This window comes from Enhydra lutris, unplaced genomic scaffold (genome assembly GCF_002288905.1).
Source record: "Enhydra lutris kenyoni isolate GAN:26980312 unplaced genomic scaffold, ASM228890v2 scaffoldscaffold43, whole genome shotgun sequence".
Classification (NCBI taxonomy): Eukaryota; Metazoa; Chordata; class Mammalia; order Carnivora; family Mustelidae; genus Enhydra; species Enhydra lutris.
In genome coordinates this window covers 7,735,506-7,749,632 of record NW_019154127.1, presented here as the reverse complement: position 1 = coordinate 7,749,632, position 14,127 = coordinate 7,735,506, and the positions used below count along the sequence as shown (strand labels likewise).

Below are 14,127 nucleotides of genomic sequence, written 5' to 3'. Positions count from 1 at the left end.
TCCTATAAATGGCTTTAGTAAGTGAATTAAATAGAACATTAAATATTTTCCTAAATCCTTCTTTAAAAATTTAGTTAAAATCTTATTTCCCAGGGCACCTGGCTGGCTCTGTTGGTAGAGAATGTGACTCTTGATCTCAGGGCTGTTAAGTTTGAGCCCCACCATTGGGAGTAGAGATTACTCAAAAATAAAATTTTTGAAAAAAAAAAAAAAAAAAAAAAAATTCCTTTGAATGAATTCTATGGCATAAGAATTACATCTCAACAAAGCTGTAATCAAAGAAGATTACATTTCCTCAACTAATTAAAAATCTTTTAGTTTAAAAAATCAAATTTTAATTTTCAATTAACTTTTAAAATACATTTAAATGTTTATTATTCAAAATTCTACAAATTTATTTAATGACATATAAATATATATATTTAAAATACATACGTAAAATTTTAAAATTCTGATCAAAATGTTGTTTTTCTCTTCCAAAAAAATAAATATTCCAATCAAAATTTATTAAAATTTTCCCTCAAACATGTTACAACAGTTCCTTGTGTGCTGACAAACAGCAGTTCTACTGAAATTTCTGAATGCTAATAGAAGTTCTAACATAAATTTTAAAATATACTTACAAGTAAGTATTTATTCTCACCTCTATACATTCCACACAATTTTGAGTTTTAAATTCTTCAAGCAAATTGCAGTTTTCTGCTACAACTTTAGTTATGTGATACTTGTCTAAATTTTATTTTTAGGAGAGAGTGAGAGAACATTTGTTTAAAAAAAAAAGCAAATTGGTATTGTTAAAGTTCTAAAACTTAGGTTACATAGGTCAGTCCAAAAGATCAATTAATTATTACACTTTCTAATAACATGTTTCTTGTAATATTTTACATGTATCAAATAATAACAACCTAAAGTGAACAACTAATTAAATGTTTTAGAATACATTAGATTCATTGCTTGTGAATCTAATCTGTTTTATTATTTAACATTTAAAAAAAAGCACTTATTATTACATAAGTTCTAAGTGTACCTAAAACAAATCCTCAGTCATAATATTCCAATAGGCCTCATAATTACTCAAGTTAGTTCAACAAACACTACTGAGCACCTATGGTGTACCTGGCACAATGTTCAACAAAAATATCTGAGACCAAAAACCTGGAAAACTCTCTAAATCTATTTAATGTAACAAAGAACTGTAAGTATCTTAATTCAACATTTTGACTCTCACGAATGAAATGTTAAGATGTTATTTGAAATACATGTTATTTTAAAAAAAAATTTTTTTAATTTGATAAACTAATTAAAACGCAGTAGGTAATAACCAAAATTTATGTTACAAGTTTATCAGACCTCATTTCCTGTATTTAAGTGTTAATACTTTTATCCCAACAAAACTATAGCTAAGCCTCTAGCCAAACACATACATTTCCAAGATGAAAAGGTATCTAAAATCTAAATTTAAGGAAGAATTTCAGAAGTTCATCAAATAAGGTAATAAGGGACAGAGTAAGATTACAGGATAAAAACCTGGGCTTTGAAATCAGGGAGACTTAATTTCTCATCTAGGTTCTACAACTCAAGAAACTGTAGAAGTATCACTTAACCTCCCGAAGTCTTAGTTTGCTTATTTCTACAATAGGGACAATAGGAGCTACCTTACAGAGCTATTGTAAAGAAGAGAACAGGGAGAAAAAGAGAGAGAATGTGAGAAGCAACCCTCCATGGATGCCTAATACATGATATCGGTCCTCTACTTCTACCATAAAATCTACCCTTTAATTACAGACCTCCAGAACAATGAGGAGAACCACCTTTATCAATATAATACAGCCTAGTATGTAATATCAGAAAAACCTGTCTTTGTGTTTAAGCTTAATTTCTGTCTACCACTTAGATCAACAGTATAAAATCTAACCCCTTCTCAAGTGGTGATGGCAAATTACCAGTCATAAACTAAAGAGCCAAATAGTCCTGTTTCAAGATCCCTACAACTATACTATAAAAACACTGCTAACATTCAAATGCTTTAGAGAGACCTATTTCACAAAGTTAAAAAAAAAAATAGAGAAGGCAATTTCATTATACAAAAGAATAACAGGGTCATCAGGAACATGAAAATTATAATTTTAGCTCTGTTACTTAATTCTCTTTTGAAGGAGAATACATGAGGTTCCAGTTGTGGATTCTTTTTTGGGGTATTATATATAACTTACGGCATTCACTTGGTAGGATTTTTAGAAGTGTGACATCACAGAAATCATTAAGACAGGAAATACAGAACAAAGCTAACTATGAGGTTACAGTTCTCTTATTCAGGTTTTTCTTCACAATAGAAAAATATTTTTTTTTAAGAGAAAAAAATCTTAAAAATCTTAAATCCCATTTTCCTAAATAATGGCTTTAAAAACTGAGTCAGGTAACAATTTAAAGCATTTATACTTACATTCAGTAAAGAAAATACTTAACATAGGCCAACAATTGTCAACTGCTCCTAATTTAGGTAGAATTGTTACATCGCCTGTGTATTTCACCCAATTCAAAGCTTCTTCCATTGCCAAGATTTTCTGTATCAAAAAGATGAAGAATATCATTTGGCTTTTAATTTAATTTTTTTAAAGATTATTTATTTATTTATTTGACATACAGAGATCACAAATAGGCAGAGAGGCAGGCAGAGAGAGAGAAGAAAGCAGGCTCCCTGCCAAGCAGAGAGCCTGACGCAGGGCTCGATCCCAGGACCCTGGGATCATGACCCGAGCTGAAGGCAGAGGCTTTAACCCATTAGCCACGCAGACACCCCTAGATATTAATTTTAAATGTACATGTGGTACCATAAACTTAACATAGAGTATTTCAGATTCTTAATAAAAACTTACACAATCTTGTATTTTCATTACTCATGCAACCTAGAATAGCTGGACCCCAACATATAAGTTAATAGATACCATGGACTCAAATATGTCACATCTTCAAGTAACCTCAGGCTACCCTCAGAGACCAGGATGCTGCTTCAATTACTACAAACCTGGAAGTTGAGGTTGACAACCTGGCCAGCGGCTGCCCTGGGTAGCAGGAGGATGCAAGAAGACAAGGTGAATGAGAGGTCTCAGAACTCATCTAAACTAGGACTTTCATCCTTACCACAAGGTTAAAGCAGAGCAAGGTGCCTGAAAGGCATCTGGTCTATGGCAAACAGAAGAGTAAGGAGATAAACAGGAGGAGAGTGCAGCTGTACAAATAAGCACTCAGTGCAAAGATCTTCACAAAAAGTAAGGAGTTCACAGGAACGTTATTCGTACTTCTAGTCTGAAATGACTTCAGAAGTAGAAGAGTTATCGATGCTCACACATCAGGTTTAAGGGAAACAGGTAGATGTTTATTTTACCAGGAGCATTAAAAATTGGCTTATCATTTTATCTGGAGATTACCTAGTAATTACATATCAAAAATGTTGGATGCCTGGGTGGCTGAGTTGGTTAAGTGGCTGCCTTCCACTCAGGTCATGATCCCAGGGTCCTGGGATCGAGCCCCATATCGGGCTCCCTGCTCAGCAGAGAGCCTGCTTCTCCCTCCCTCTCTGTCTGCTGCTCTCCTGCTTGTGCTCACTCGCTCTTTCTCTCTCTCTCTGACAAATAAATAAATTGAAAAAAAAAATCTAAAAAAAAAAAAATGTTCACACCAGGGACCTAATAATTTCATCTAGGAGAATATATGCCAAATAAATAAAAAAGAAAAAAAGAATCAATGTGTAAAAGCAGCCCCAAATTACACTCACATATGGGGGAGGAGGGAATGACGCAAACCCCCAAAAGAAGGAGACTGCTTAAGCAAAATACAGAAATCAATACTAGCAAATACTACATGTAAAACACTAACTTGAGAACCCAATTCATGGTGCTACGAGCAGTGAGACATCTGCCATTTATCGGCAGTGGTCGTGCTGGCTTCCCGCGTTTAACACTTACATTTTCTATTTTATAACCAATTCTCAGTAAGCCTCCAATAAAGAATGAATCATTCTGCAAAACAAAACAAAACATGAACCATCTTCAATCAGTTATACTTGAAATTTGCAGTGGACAAAAAAAATGCTGCATTTCAGGACTACTGCTATGTGTACTGAGTCCACTTCCCACAAGCACTTTTACACCCAGTTTACCTTCTCAGAACCCTAAGACAAGAATTCAGAAGTAGTCTTACACTTGCTTCTAATAATTAAATGGCTTAGTGTGACTTTTAGATGTATGGACTTTAAAGTTCATTATGCCAAGATTTTTTATGAAACTACACTGGCTGATATAAGGAATAACAAAGGATTATCAGCAGGAAATAAACACTTGGCACCATAACTCCATAACCAACTGAAATAAGAAAAATAATCAAATGGCTTTCAAGGAGAAAAACCCTCAGTATAATACAGGGCACTGCCTCAAAAACTATATAATAAAAGTCTACCCCAAAGAACAAGCATTTGTTGTGGTACTGCTGACAGTGGCATGATTTTACAAGAAAGAACCCATCACTTTCCGTGACAGAAGTTCCTGGGAACCAGCAGCTTTCTTTTGTCTGTGACAAATTCTATTTTCTATCCTTTATTGAGGAGGAATGGTCCTGGATCTCATCATTCATGTCAGGAAGACTGCCATCTACCTAATCTCTCAAATACATAGGACAAACTCACGGACAGCAGAATAATCTCAGGTGAAATCGAACTGAAACCATCACCTGTTAACCACTATAAATGAGTATCATGGGCCTGATACCATATAATTATATTCTTTAGATACAGGGGGGAAATACACATTCTACCACTTACCACAACTTTCTTTGCCAAATCCACAATATCTTCCATCAATTCCAGATGTTGTAATTTCTTCAAACTTATCTCAGAAGCATGAGAATTGCTTAAATACAAATTCATTTTTTAGAAAATTAGGTTCTCACATATAAAAATTCATTGAGCTTTACACTTTACTATATGTTACACCTCAATTTAAACTTGAAAAAAATTACATTCTCTCTTACTTCACTCTATGTAACCATAAGTTGTTTACTAAATGGATAAAATACTGTACCTTTTTCTCTCTTCTGTACTACAATGCTATTTATAAACAAGCATATTAATTTTCCCTCAGTTTCAAATCTACCATCTAATGCTCCTCAGAGGTTCATTCATCATAATGCCACCATGATTAGTCATTCATAGTCAAACCCAAAGCATTACTTTTCCCATCTTATTACGTAAGAGTGAAGTTGAACAGTATATACAACAAGACAAGCCTTCCCCTGCACTTGGCATTCCTCAATAATGGGCAACATGCTTATCACTGTTTACACAAAATGAATGATGTGTAGTAACTTACGTGGCCTCCACACAGGGGTGCAACCGTGATATTATAGAACTGTGCTGACGTTGAAACAGAAGTGGCCAGAAGATGTATATTTTAATGGCATCACAGTAATCTTGCAGGACAGAAACTGGTTTACTACACCACATATTGCAGATGTCAAATTCTTTATTTAAAAAAAGTTTTAAATTAATATTTTTTGCCTCATTTTGGAATAAATCAACACTGTTAATAGAGAAATGGCTACAATGGATATGGAAAGGTAAGAAAAAAGAGAATGAGTAAAACAGAAGAAAGGCACTAAAAGGTAAAACTTCCACTTATAAAATATGTAAGTCACAGGGATATAAAGTTCAAAGTATAGTCAATAACATGGTAATAACTTTGTATGGCAACATAAAATAACTACACTTACGGTAAGCACTGCATAACATACATAAATGTCCCATCACTATAGTGTACACCTGAGACTAATACCATACTGCATGTCAACTATCCTTCAATTAAAAATACATAGATCAAAATGTAAAAAAATGAAAGATATGTAGGACCGTTACGTTGATGTGAATGAATGAACCTCCCACAACAGTCTCTCAACAAATTAAAATACCAATTTACTCACCTAAGTTTCTCTCACTTTGGGTAAAATCTTTATACTTCATACCCTAAACGGAAAAAAATTCTTTTCATTTGTATCTGATGAAACGCAAAAGTACAGCTTTCAATTTTTAATGTAAAGATTATCAGTACTAAAGTAAGAAATTTTTCAGTGCACATTTACTTATACACTCTGACTATAATATCTTCAGCTGGTGAACCTTTCAAGCTTTTTTTTTATACTGTTTCCCCCAAGTCTGTGTCTACAGCTGTTCCTTGAGAGCTACTCTAATCTCCAGTTAGAAAACCATCTTTCCCCATCACTCATTCTCTGGTACTGCACACTGTCAAGATACTATTTACCTTCCCTTCCGAAATTGCATTTGTAACTCCCTGTAAAAACTTTTGTCCCACAGGCGCCTGGGTGGCTCAGTGGGTTAAAGTCTCTGCCTTTGGCTCAGGTCATGATCTCAGGGTCCTGGGATTGTGCCCCGTGTCGGGCTCTCTGCTCAGCAGGGAGCCTGCTTCCCCCTCTCTCTCTGCCTGCCTGTGTACTTGTGATCTCTCTCTCTCTGTCAAATAAATAAATAAAATCTTAAAAAAAAAAAAAAAACTTTTGTCCCACAAAACATCTTTACTCCCATAGCTCTGAATAAAAAAAAACCTTTAAAATGTAGACATTAGGTCTTCAGCATAATAAAAAAAGATCTGGGGCACCCGGGTGGCTCAGTTGGTTGGGCAGCTGCCTTCGACTCAGATCATGATCCTGGGGTCCCAGGATCGAGTCCCACATCGGGCTCCCTGCTAAGAGGGGAGTCTGCTTCTCCCTCTGACCTCTCTTCTCTCATGCTCTCTCTCTCTCAAATAAATAAATAAAATATTTTTTAAAAATAAATAAATAAATAAATAAAGATCTGTAACTATGAATGGTGATGGATGTAGTTTTAACTAGACTTAAAGTGGTGATACTTTGACAACATACACACATTTCAAGTCATTATGTTGTATACCATAAACTAATACAATATCACAGGTCAATTATATCTCAATAAAATAATAAACCTTTAAGAAGACACAACGTTTAAACAAAAAAGCAACAAATCTTACCACCCCATCGCAGTAAAGTTGAGTCACACGAACATAATCATTGGACATAAATTCAGGAGCAAAGACAAAATCATCCATATAAGGGCAATCTTCTAACAAGGCATCATCTGCTACAGTGAAATCTCCCAGGGTAAAATCGTCCATGCTGTACCATCCTGAAGAAACAACACAAACCCGAATCAGTAATTAAATCACGTGAGGTAATATGAGAAGCAATCTTCCTGGCTTCTATGGTATATTAGAAAAGTCCTTCGAACCTAGGCCTCCCCAAAATAATCATAAGAACATTGAGTCTGGAAGATTCTCATCCTCAGTCTGCTGCTATTCTTTTCCCAACTCTCTTCAAATACCAGTTTAATCTTTTTTTCCCCTTAGGCTCACATAGTCACCGTCTCTACTCTGAACTTATCTCTTTACAGGTCTCCTTTAAATGGAAGATAATTAAGGGCTTCTCCACTTCTGTATGTGCCCAGCACATGGTAAAGCCCTCGAATAACTTTTTGCTAGATAAACAAAAGACCTCTTTCCACTGCTGCCCTTTTACCCCATTGCTTTTACTGTATCCTATGAAACATGCCATTTCACCACACACAATCTCCGCCATATTCTCAACCTCCTGGCCAGAAGTAAATCCTGACTCTACTGAGAAAATGGTTTCTTTTTTGGCTACTTATTTTCCCCTATCCATCCATCCGTGTATGTTCCTGTCTTGGGCAAAGGGGCAGAGCTGGAGTGGTACAGGGCAAGCTTGTCAATCTCCTAATTCCACACAGCCACACCACCAGACTTCCATCCTCCTAACAATCGCTGCATCTGGCGCTCTCACAACTACAACACACAACACTGCTAGAACACTGCTAGATTGCAAATGTGGGCAAAACCCCTCACGTTGCCAACAGCCTCATATTATCAAACATAGTATCTATGTTTTAAATAGAGTATTTCAATGGGGGAAAGGGAAATTAGGGCTGGAGTTTCAGACTTAAGGCTTTTTTCTGGAAGAAAGTTTAATAATAAAAATTTATCGCCATCCGAGAATATTACAAAACATAAACATCACTAAAAAATACTGCATGGTAGTACTTCTAACTCTTGCCCAATTAATGGCCTTCTTTTCCTATCATCATCACCACCACCATTCACACGATTTCTTAGACTTTTCCACTTCACTACTACCCCGCTATTGTTAGGACAAACCGAGTTTCTTTTTTCCTAAGCAAGACCACCATCAGTCCTCAAAATACAAATCTGTTTTATTCTTATTACGTCCAATTTGTAGTATGAAAACCTTATAGTATAAGAATCGAAGAACAATAACAATCCTCCTAGCTAACTATTCATACTATTTGTCACACATCATACCAGGCATTTTTACGTGCATTATCTTGTTCAATCTCATGGCAATTCTCAGGTCCAATCCCATCACCTGCAGATATATGGGAAGCATTCTGAATAAAATTAAGTAATTGGCTCAACGTCACCAAGCCAGGACGGAATCAAACACAGGTCCTCTGATTCCATAGTCTCCGGCTCTATTTCACTGTACCTACCTTTCCTTGTCACTACCACCTACTTATCTCTTGCTTGTTGTCCTGTTTATGAACATGGGCCATTAGTTCAGAGTACTCCCCACTCTCCTCCAAACTCTCACCATCCCAGCCACATCAACCCATGTAGATAATCTCTTCAAGACCCCAACCTTGCTGTTGACCTCCTTGATTAAAATAATCTTCACCACCCCTGACACCTAGGCTCTTCCTTCCCAAGGCTACACTTCAGATCACAGTGCAGGTCTAAACTAGTTTTTAAATATTTAACTCTGATTAGCTCCTTTGACCACAACCAAGAGTCTTATGGCCCTTGTGTCCTCTGTCTCCTACCACAGAGATTCTTCATCCTCATGATTCTTCCTCCCTTCTCTTGCATTTCCTCCATTCTCATTCACTTTCAGCTTTCTGCAACTGGGTTTCTACCTCTGCCATTCAAGGAACTGCTTACAATAAGGTCATTAGTGACCTTCTCCAATAGGCTGGTTATCTATCATGTCTGGAACGTGAGCTGTTTTGGATGAACACTCTTTCCAGAGTTTAGGGAATTTAACTACAAAAGTGAAAAAATAAACATTTTAGGACCCAAAGTGTGGAATGTAAAATGGGACACATGCTATCTTGGAAACAGATACAATTTGCCTCACAAACTTTTTTTTGTATATATACACAGAAAGAGCCAAAAACTCTCTGTCATAGCCCACACATCACCATCATGGCATCAATTACAATCCAGTTAATGTGCTCATACCCAGCAGACTGAGCCACTGTAACATCATGCTGGTCACCGATAGCCTGGCAGACCTCACTGATAGTATACCCTACACCAACTACGCTGTAATTAGACACTAATGTGATTTTTATTTTCTATTTTGTTTTAACCAGAGAGGTGACTGGCACAGGGGTTAATTAAAGAGCATGGACTCTGAAACCAGACTGCCTAGGATTGAATCCTGGCTCCCCCATTTCCTGAGTGTATGATCTTGGGCAAGTTACTTTACCTCTCTGTACTTCGGTTCCTCATGTGTCAAAGGCAATAGCAATACTACCTACATGATTAACCAGTTAACACATGTGTTGTGCTTAGAATAGTACATGCCATATAGGAAATGCTATAAATATCAGCTACCATTAACATTAGTATTAGATGAGTATTTTTAAAAATCCATTGTTTGGATGCTTGCAGCTAAATGGTCTACCTTAATTGCTAAGTCCAAAGAGCACTTTTCAGCTTACAACTTACTTGACGCTGTTGACCACTTCCTCCTCCTCAGAACTCTTCATTTGGACTCCAAAGACCATCTTCTCCTGGTCCTCCTCCTATTCTTCTGGCTCCTTTTCCTCAGTTTCCATGGGCTCTTCTTCTCCATTCCCCGCCACCCAAATGTCAACTTTTTTTCTTTTCAGGCTTACTCTCTCCTTGGTGACCTTATCCACCACACCCATGGCTTAAAACAGCACTTTCTGAACTTCCATTTTTTGCACAGCTTCACCATGATTTTTGCCATTTCCACATATCACATGTATTTTTATTTACTTAGTATTTCTCTTTTATTGGGCTCGCTTGGCTTATGTATAATATCCATGACATCAAAGGTTTGAAGCACAACTTATATTTTTCATACACATTAAATTCTTAACTATTAAAAATCTATGTGCCACTTTAAATATCTCATACTGACTGTAGCAAACAATAGTTGAAACACCCAAATGGTGAAGAGTCTCTAATTTCTCCAGGCTGCACTGCATCTCTATGGTTATTGGATCAACTACTACTAGATCTTAATACAAGATGTACCACAAGCCTCTCAAATTCATTAAGTTCAAAAATGAACTTATCTTTTTCCTCAAAAACAAACAAATGAAACCAAGTTCTTTCCTCTTTCTGTATGTTATCAGTCAATTGCTCTACATGCCACCTGGTTAACCAAACCAGCAATCTGGAGGTCAATCCAGCCCAGTCTCTTTCAACATTCCTATCCAAATGACCAAAAAGTCCTGTCTTTTCTAGCTATTTAAGAAATCTAAAATTAGCACACACATCTTCATGCCAGTGACACTGCCTTAATTGTCACTTCATCTTTTCTCCTCTGAACTAACTTAACAAGCAGCCTCCTAGCTGGTCACCTGCCTTCAACCTTGGCACTCTCTAAAACTCTGATCATAACTTTTCAGTGCTTAAAATCATTCAATAGCTTCCCTTCATCTTCAGAAAAAAGTACAAACTCCCTACCATAGCATGGAAGGCCTTTTGTAATCCTGTTCCTGCTTTTATTTTCAGTCACTCCACAACATGCAACTTAGAAGCCATTCATATTCAACTGCTTCTGATTCATAAACCTTATTCTGCAACCATCTAATGTCTACCAGTCCTTAATACACCATTCTGGGAAGCATTTCTTGATCTTCTTACAACTACCAAGTTTCTTTCTGCACCTCTTCTCTGGAAAACCAGAGCATCCTGTCCATATCTTTTCGACAGCAACTCTCACATTGGTCATCATGGGTTTATCTTTGTAGGCCAAAGGGTACACTGTGCCCTACTCATCTTGAGTCCCTCAGAATTTCTCAAATTTTTTATTCACACTCCCCAAGAACAAAACTTTGCAAAATGCACTTGCCACCTATACTGCTGTTGGTCAGTATTTTTTCTTGAGAATAACTCAACTTCTAACTTAGATAAAAACTTGTTTTAATAGAAAATTTGATTATCACAAGAAATCTTACATTTGGTAGGACCGGTTTTATTTTTCTAATACAAACTTAAGTAAACATACTGCTAAAATTAAACATTAATGGAAAGGACTTCTAATCCCAACAGTTACAATGAACTAATGGGGGACTCTCCCTGCAAAACAAAGTAGATTCTAGACTTTAAAAATTTTTAAATTTTGCTGAGCTCATAGGAATAGGGAACATTTAAAGCCACCCTCCCCCCACCAAAAGAATAAACCTCTAGCTAAAAACTAAAACTGACAGAAGCTACAAGTAATAATGCCAAGAGCAATAATGGACACTAAGCCCTGAGCCAGAAGCAAAGTGAGGAAACCAAGCCATGTAATGTAAATTCCCCAGCTCCCAATGGAAGCAGATAAAAATTCTATCAGAAGAAAAGCACCCCCAAATCAAACTTCCAAGATCCCACAGGGAAAGGGCCATCAAAGAGGAGTTCATAACCAAAGATCATTAAACAAAGGTGGAGTCAACCCACCATGAAGCAGAGACAACAGAAAGAACGAGCCATAAATTAAGACTCCTAAAGACATCAGACATTGGGACTGCCAGATACAATCTACAGAATACCCATGGATTCAGAAACACAAGCAAGAAACCTAAGACTATAAAAGAAAGACTCAGTATGTCTAAAAAAAGAAGTGGAACTTTGAGAAATAAAAAATATAACTGTTAAAAGTAAAAGGGGAAAAAAGGATGCACTTAAGATTAAGCACAGATGAAGAGAAACTGAACTAAAGATGTGCCTAATGAAACAACCCAGCACTGTAAATTCTGGTAAAGAAACAAGAAAATGAAAACTTATAAAAATGAAAAGTAACTGACCTGGACACAGTTCAATATACACACATCCAATTAAATTTCCAGAAGGAGAAATACATAAAATCGAAGATAATATTGCAAGGCTCAGAATCTTCTAGACTTCATGAAAGACCAAAGTCAGAATCAAGAAACATGTATCCGAAAGAGAATAAATAACAAGTAATCTCCATCAGATTTGGAAGGGAAATAGCATAGCACCAAAGATAGAAAATCCAATGCAACCAAAAGAAAAAGAGTATTTTCTTCAAAGTAGGAAACATAAAACTGGCAGGAGGCTTTGGACGTAGAGTATCTTTGCCATGCAGACAGAAAATAATCTATCAACCTAGAACTATATACCCATCGAAACTCTCTTAAGAACAAGGATAAAATGAAATTTTTTTTTTTAATTTTTAGAAGACTTTGACAGAGAACGCATGCACACATATAAGCAAAGGCTGGGCAGATGGAGAAGGAGCAGACTCCCCGCTAAGCACGAAGCCCAACACAGGGCTTGAACACAGAACCCTGAGACAATGACCTGAGCGTAAGTCAGGCGCTTAACCAACTAAGCCACTCAGGCACCCCTAAAAATCATTTTAGATAAAAACTGAGCTGACTACCAAGAGACTTGAACTTCTAAAAAAAAATCAATTAAACTGCTTGACTAGATTAAAAGAAAAATCCAGTAATATATTCTTTATAACAGACATCTAAAATTTAAGGACATAAAAATAAGTGAGGGTAAAATAAAGGAATAAGATATTTCAGGTAAGTTACCACCAAAAAAAAAAAAAAAAAAAAAAGGTGGGATACATTAAATAGATACTAACACAGAAAACAAAATTAGGTATAGAGAGGATGATGGTATAATAGAAACAGTTCAATCCACAAAGAAAATAATGTTAAACTTCACATACCTAAATCAAAGTCTCAAAATACATCAAAAAAAAAAAAAAAAAGCTGTGAGAACGACAGAAAGTCAATTTGAAGGTGGTAGTGGGAGATTGCAACACATCTCTCTCAATTAACGACAGGTTGAAACAAAAATTAATGAAGACAGTCTAAACACAATTTACAAACTTGAGCTAACAGATACATAACAAAATACACACTTGTCACAAGTACACACTGAGAAGTTATAATTCACTATGTACAAGGCCCTAAGTCCAGGGAAAGCAAGTATTTTTTAGAAGATAAAATACATACTACGTATTCTCTGATAACACAATTTAGAAATGAGTAACAGAAAGAAAAAATGTTAATGTAGATACTTTTGGAAATTAAATATATTTCAAAGAAAAATTTAAAACATGTAAGTCAAAGAAGAAATCAAAATGAAAATTTAAAAAGTATTTAGATTTGAAAGTTAATGAAAACACTATAAACTGAACAATGTTAGGTAAATTGAAAATAAATTTGGAGCAAGTTTACAGCCTAACATACTTATACTAGGAAATAACAATGGCTGAAAATTAGTAAGTTAAGCATGCAATTTAAGTTAGAAAAATGACGGATAAGTCCAAAGACAGAATAAGTAAGTAAGTAAAAGAAAAAGAATCAACTAACTAAAACACAAAAATGTAATAGAACTAATTAGGCCAAAAATTAACCGCTTGACAAGATTCATTAGTTGGACAAAGTTCTGGCAAGATTAATCAAGAAAAAAGAGAAGCCACATAGAAATAATATTCGAAATGAAAAAGGGAACACTGACTACAGATAAAGTAGAAATTAAAAAGGGAATTAAGAAAATACCATGAAAATGATGCTAATCAACTTAAAATTTGGGGGGAAAGATAAATTTCTTAAACTTACAAAATCGATTAAAAGAAATAGAAAATCTGAAGTGCTACCACTACTCAACTGCTAATCACTACTAAATTATTAATAATTTACAATCCATCTCCAAAGAAAACATTAGATCCAAATGATCATAGAGGTAAATTCCACCAAACTTTAAAGAAACAAATTACTTCAATCCAAACTGTCCC

General features: G+C 35.6%; 1 protein-coding gene across 5 annotated transcripts in view; it reads right to left on the bottom strand.

The window, feature by feature from the left end:
- Positions 1-14,127, bottom strand: part of LOC111155775 (tetratricopeptide repeat domain 3) — a 123,632-nt gene that overhangs the window by 103,997 nt on the left and 5,508 nt on the right. For 3 of the 5 annotated variants that reach the window (XM_022516165.1, XM_022516166.1, XM_022516167.1), the window contains exons 2-8: positions 7,053-7,207; positions 5,971-6,013; positions 5,364-5,514; positions 4,817-4,904; positions 3,966-4,019; positions 2,444-2,564; positions 644-729 (exon numbers count right to left, since the gene is read on the bottom strand). The exons of 1 other annotated variant lie outside the window; for it this stretch is intronic. In XM_022516165.1, the coding sequence (XP_022371873.1) occupies positions 644-729; positions 2,444-2,564; positions 3,966-4,019; positions 4,817-4,904; positions 5,364-5,514; positions 5,971-6,013; positions 7,053-7,196 (687 nt within the window). In that variant the 5' untranslated portion in view covers positions 7,197-7,207. The remainder of the gene's footprint in view (positions 1-643; positions 730-2,443; positions 2,565-3,965; positions 4,020-4,816; positions 4,905-5,363; positions 5,515-5,970; positions 6,014-7,052; positions 7,208-14,127) is intronic. One more of the 5 variants, XM_022516164.1, reaches the window with a different exon arrangement.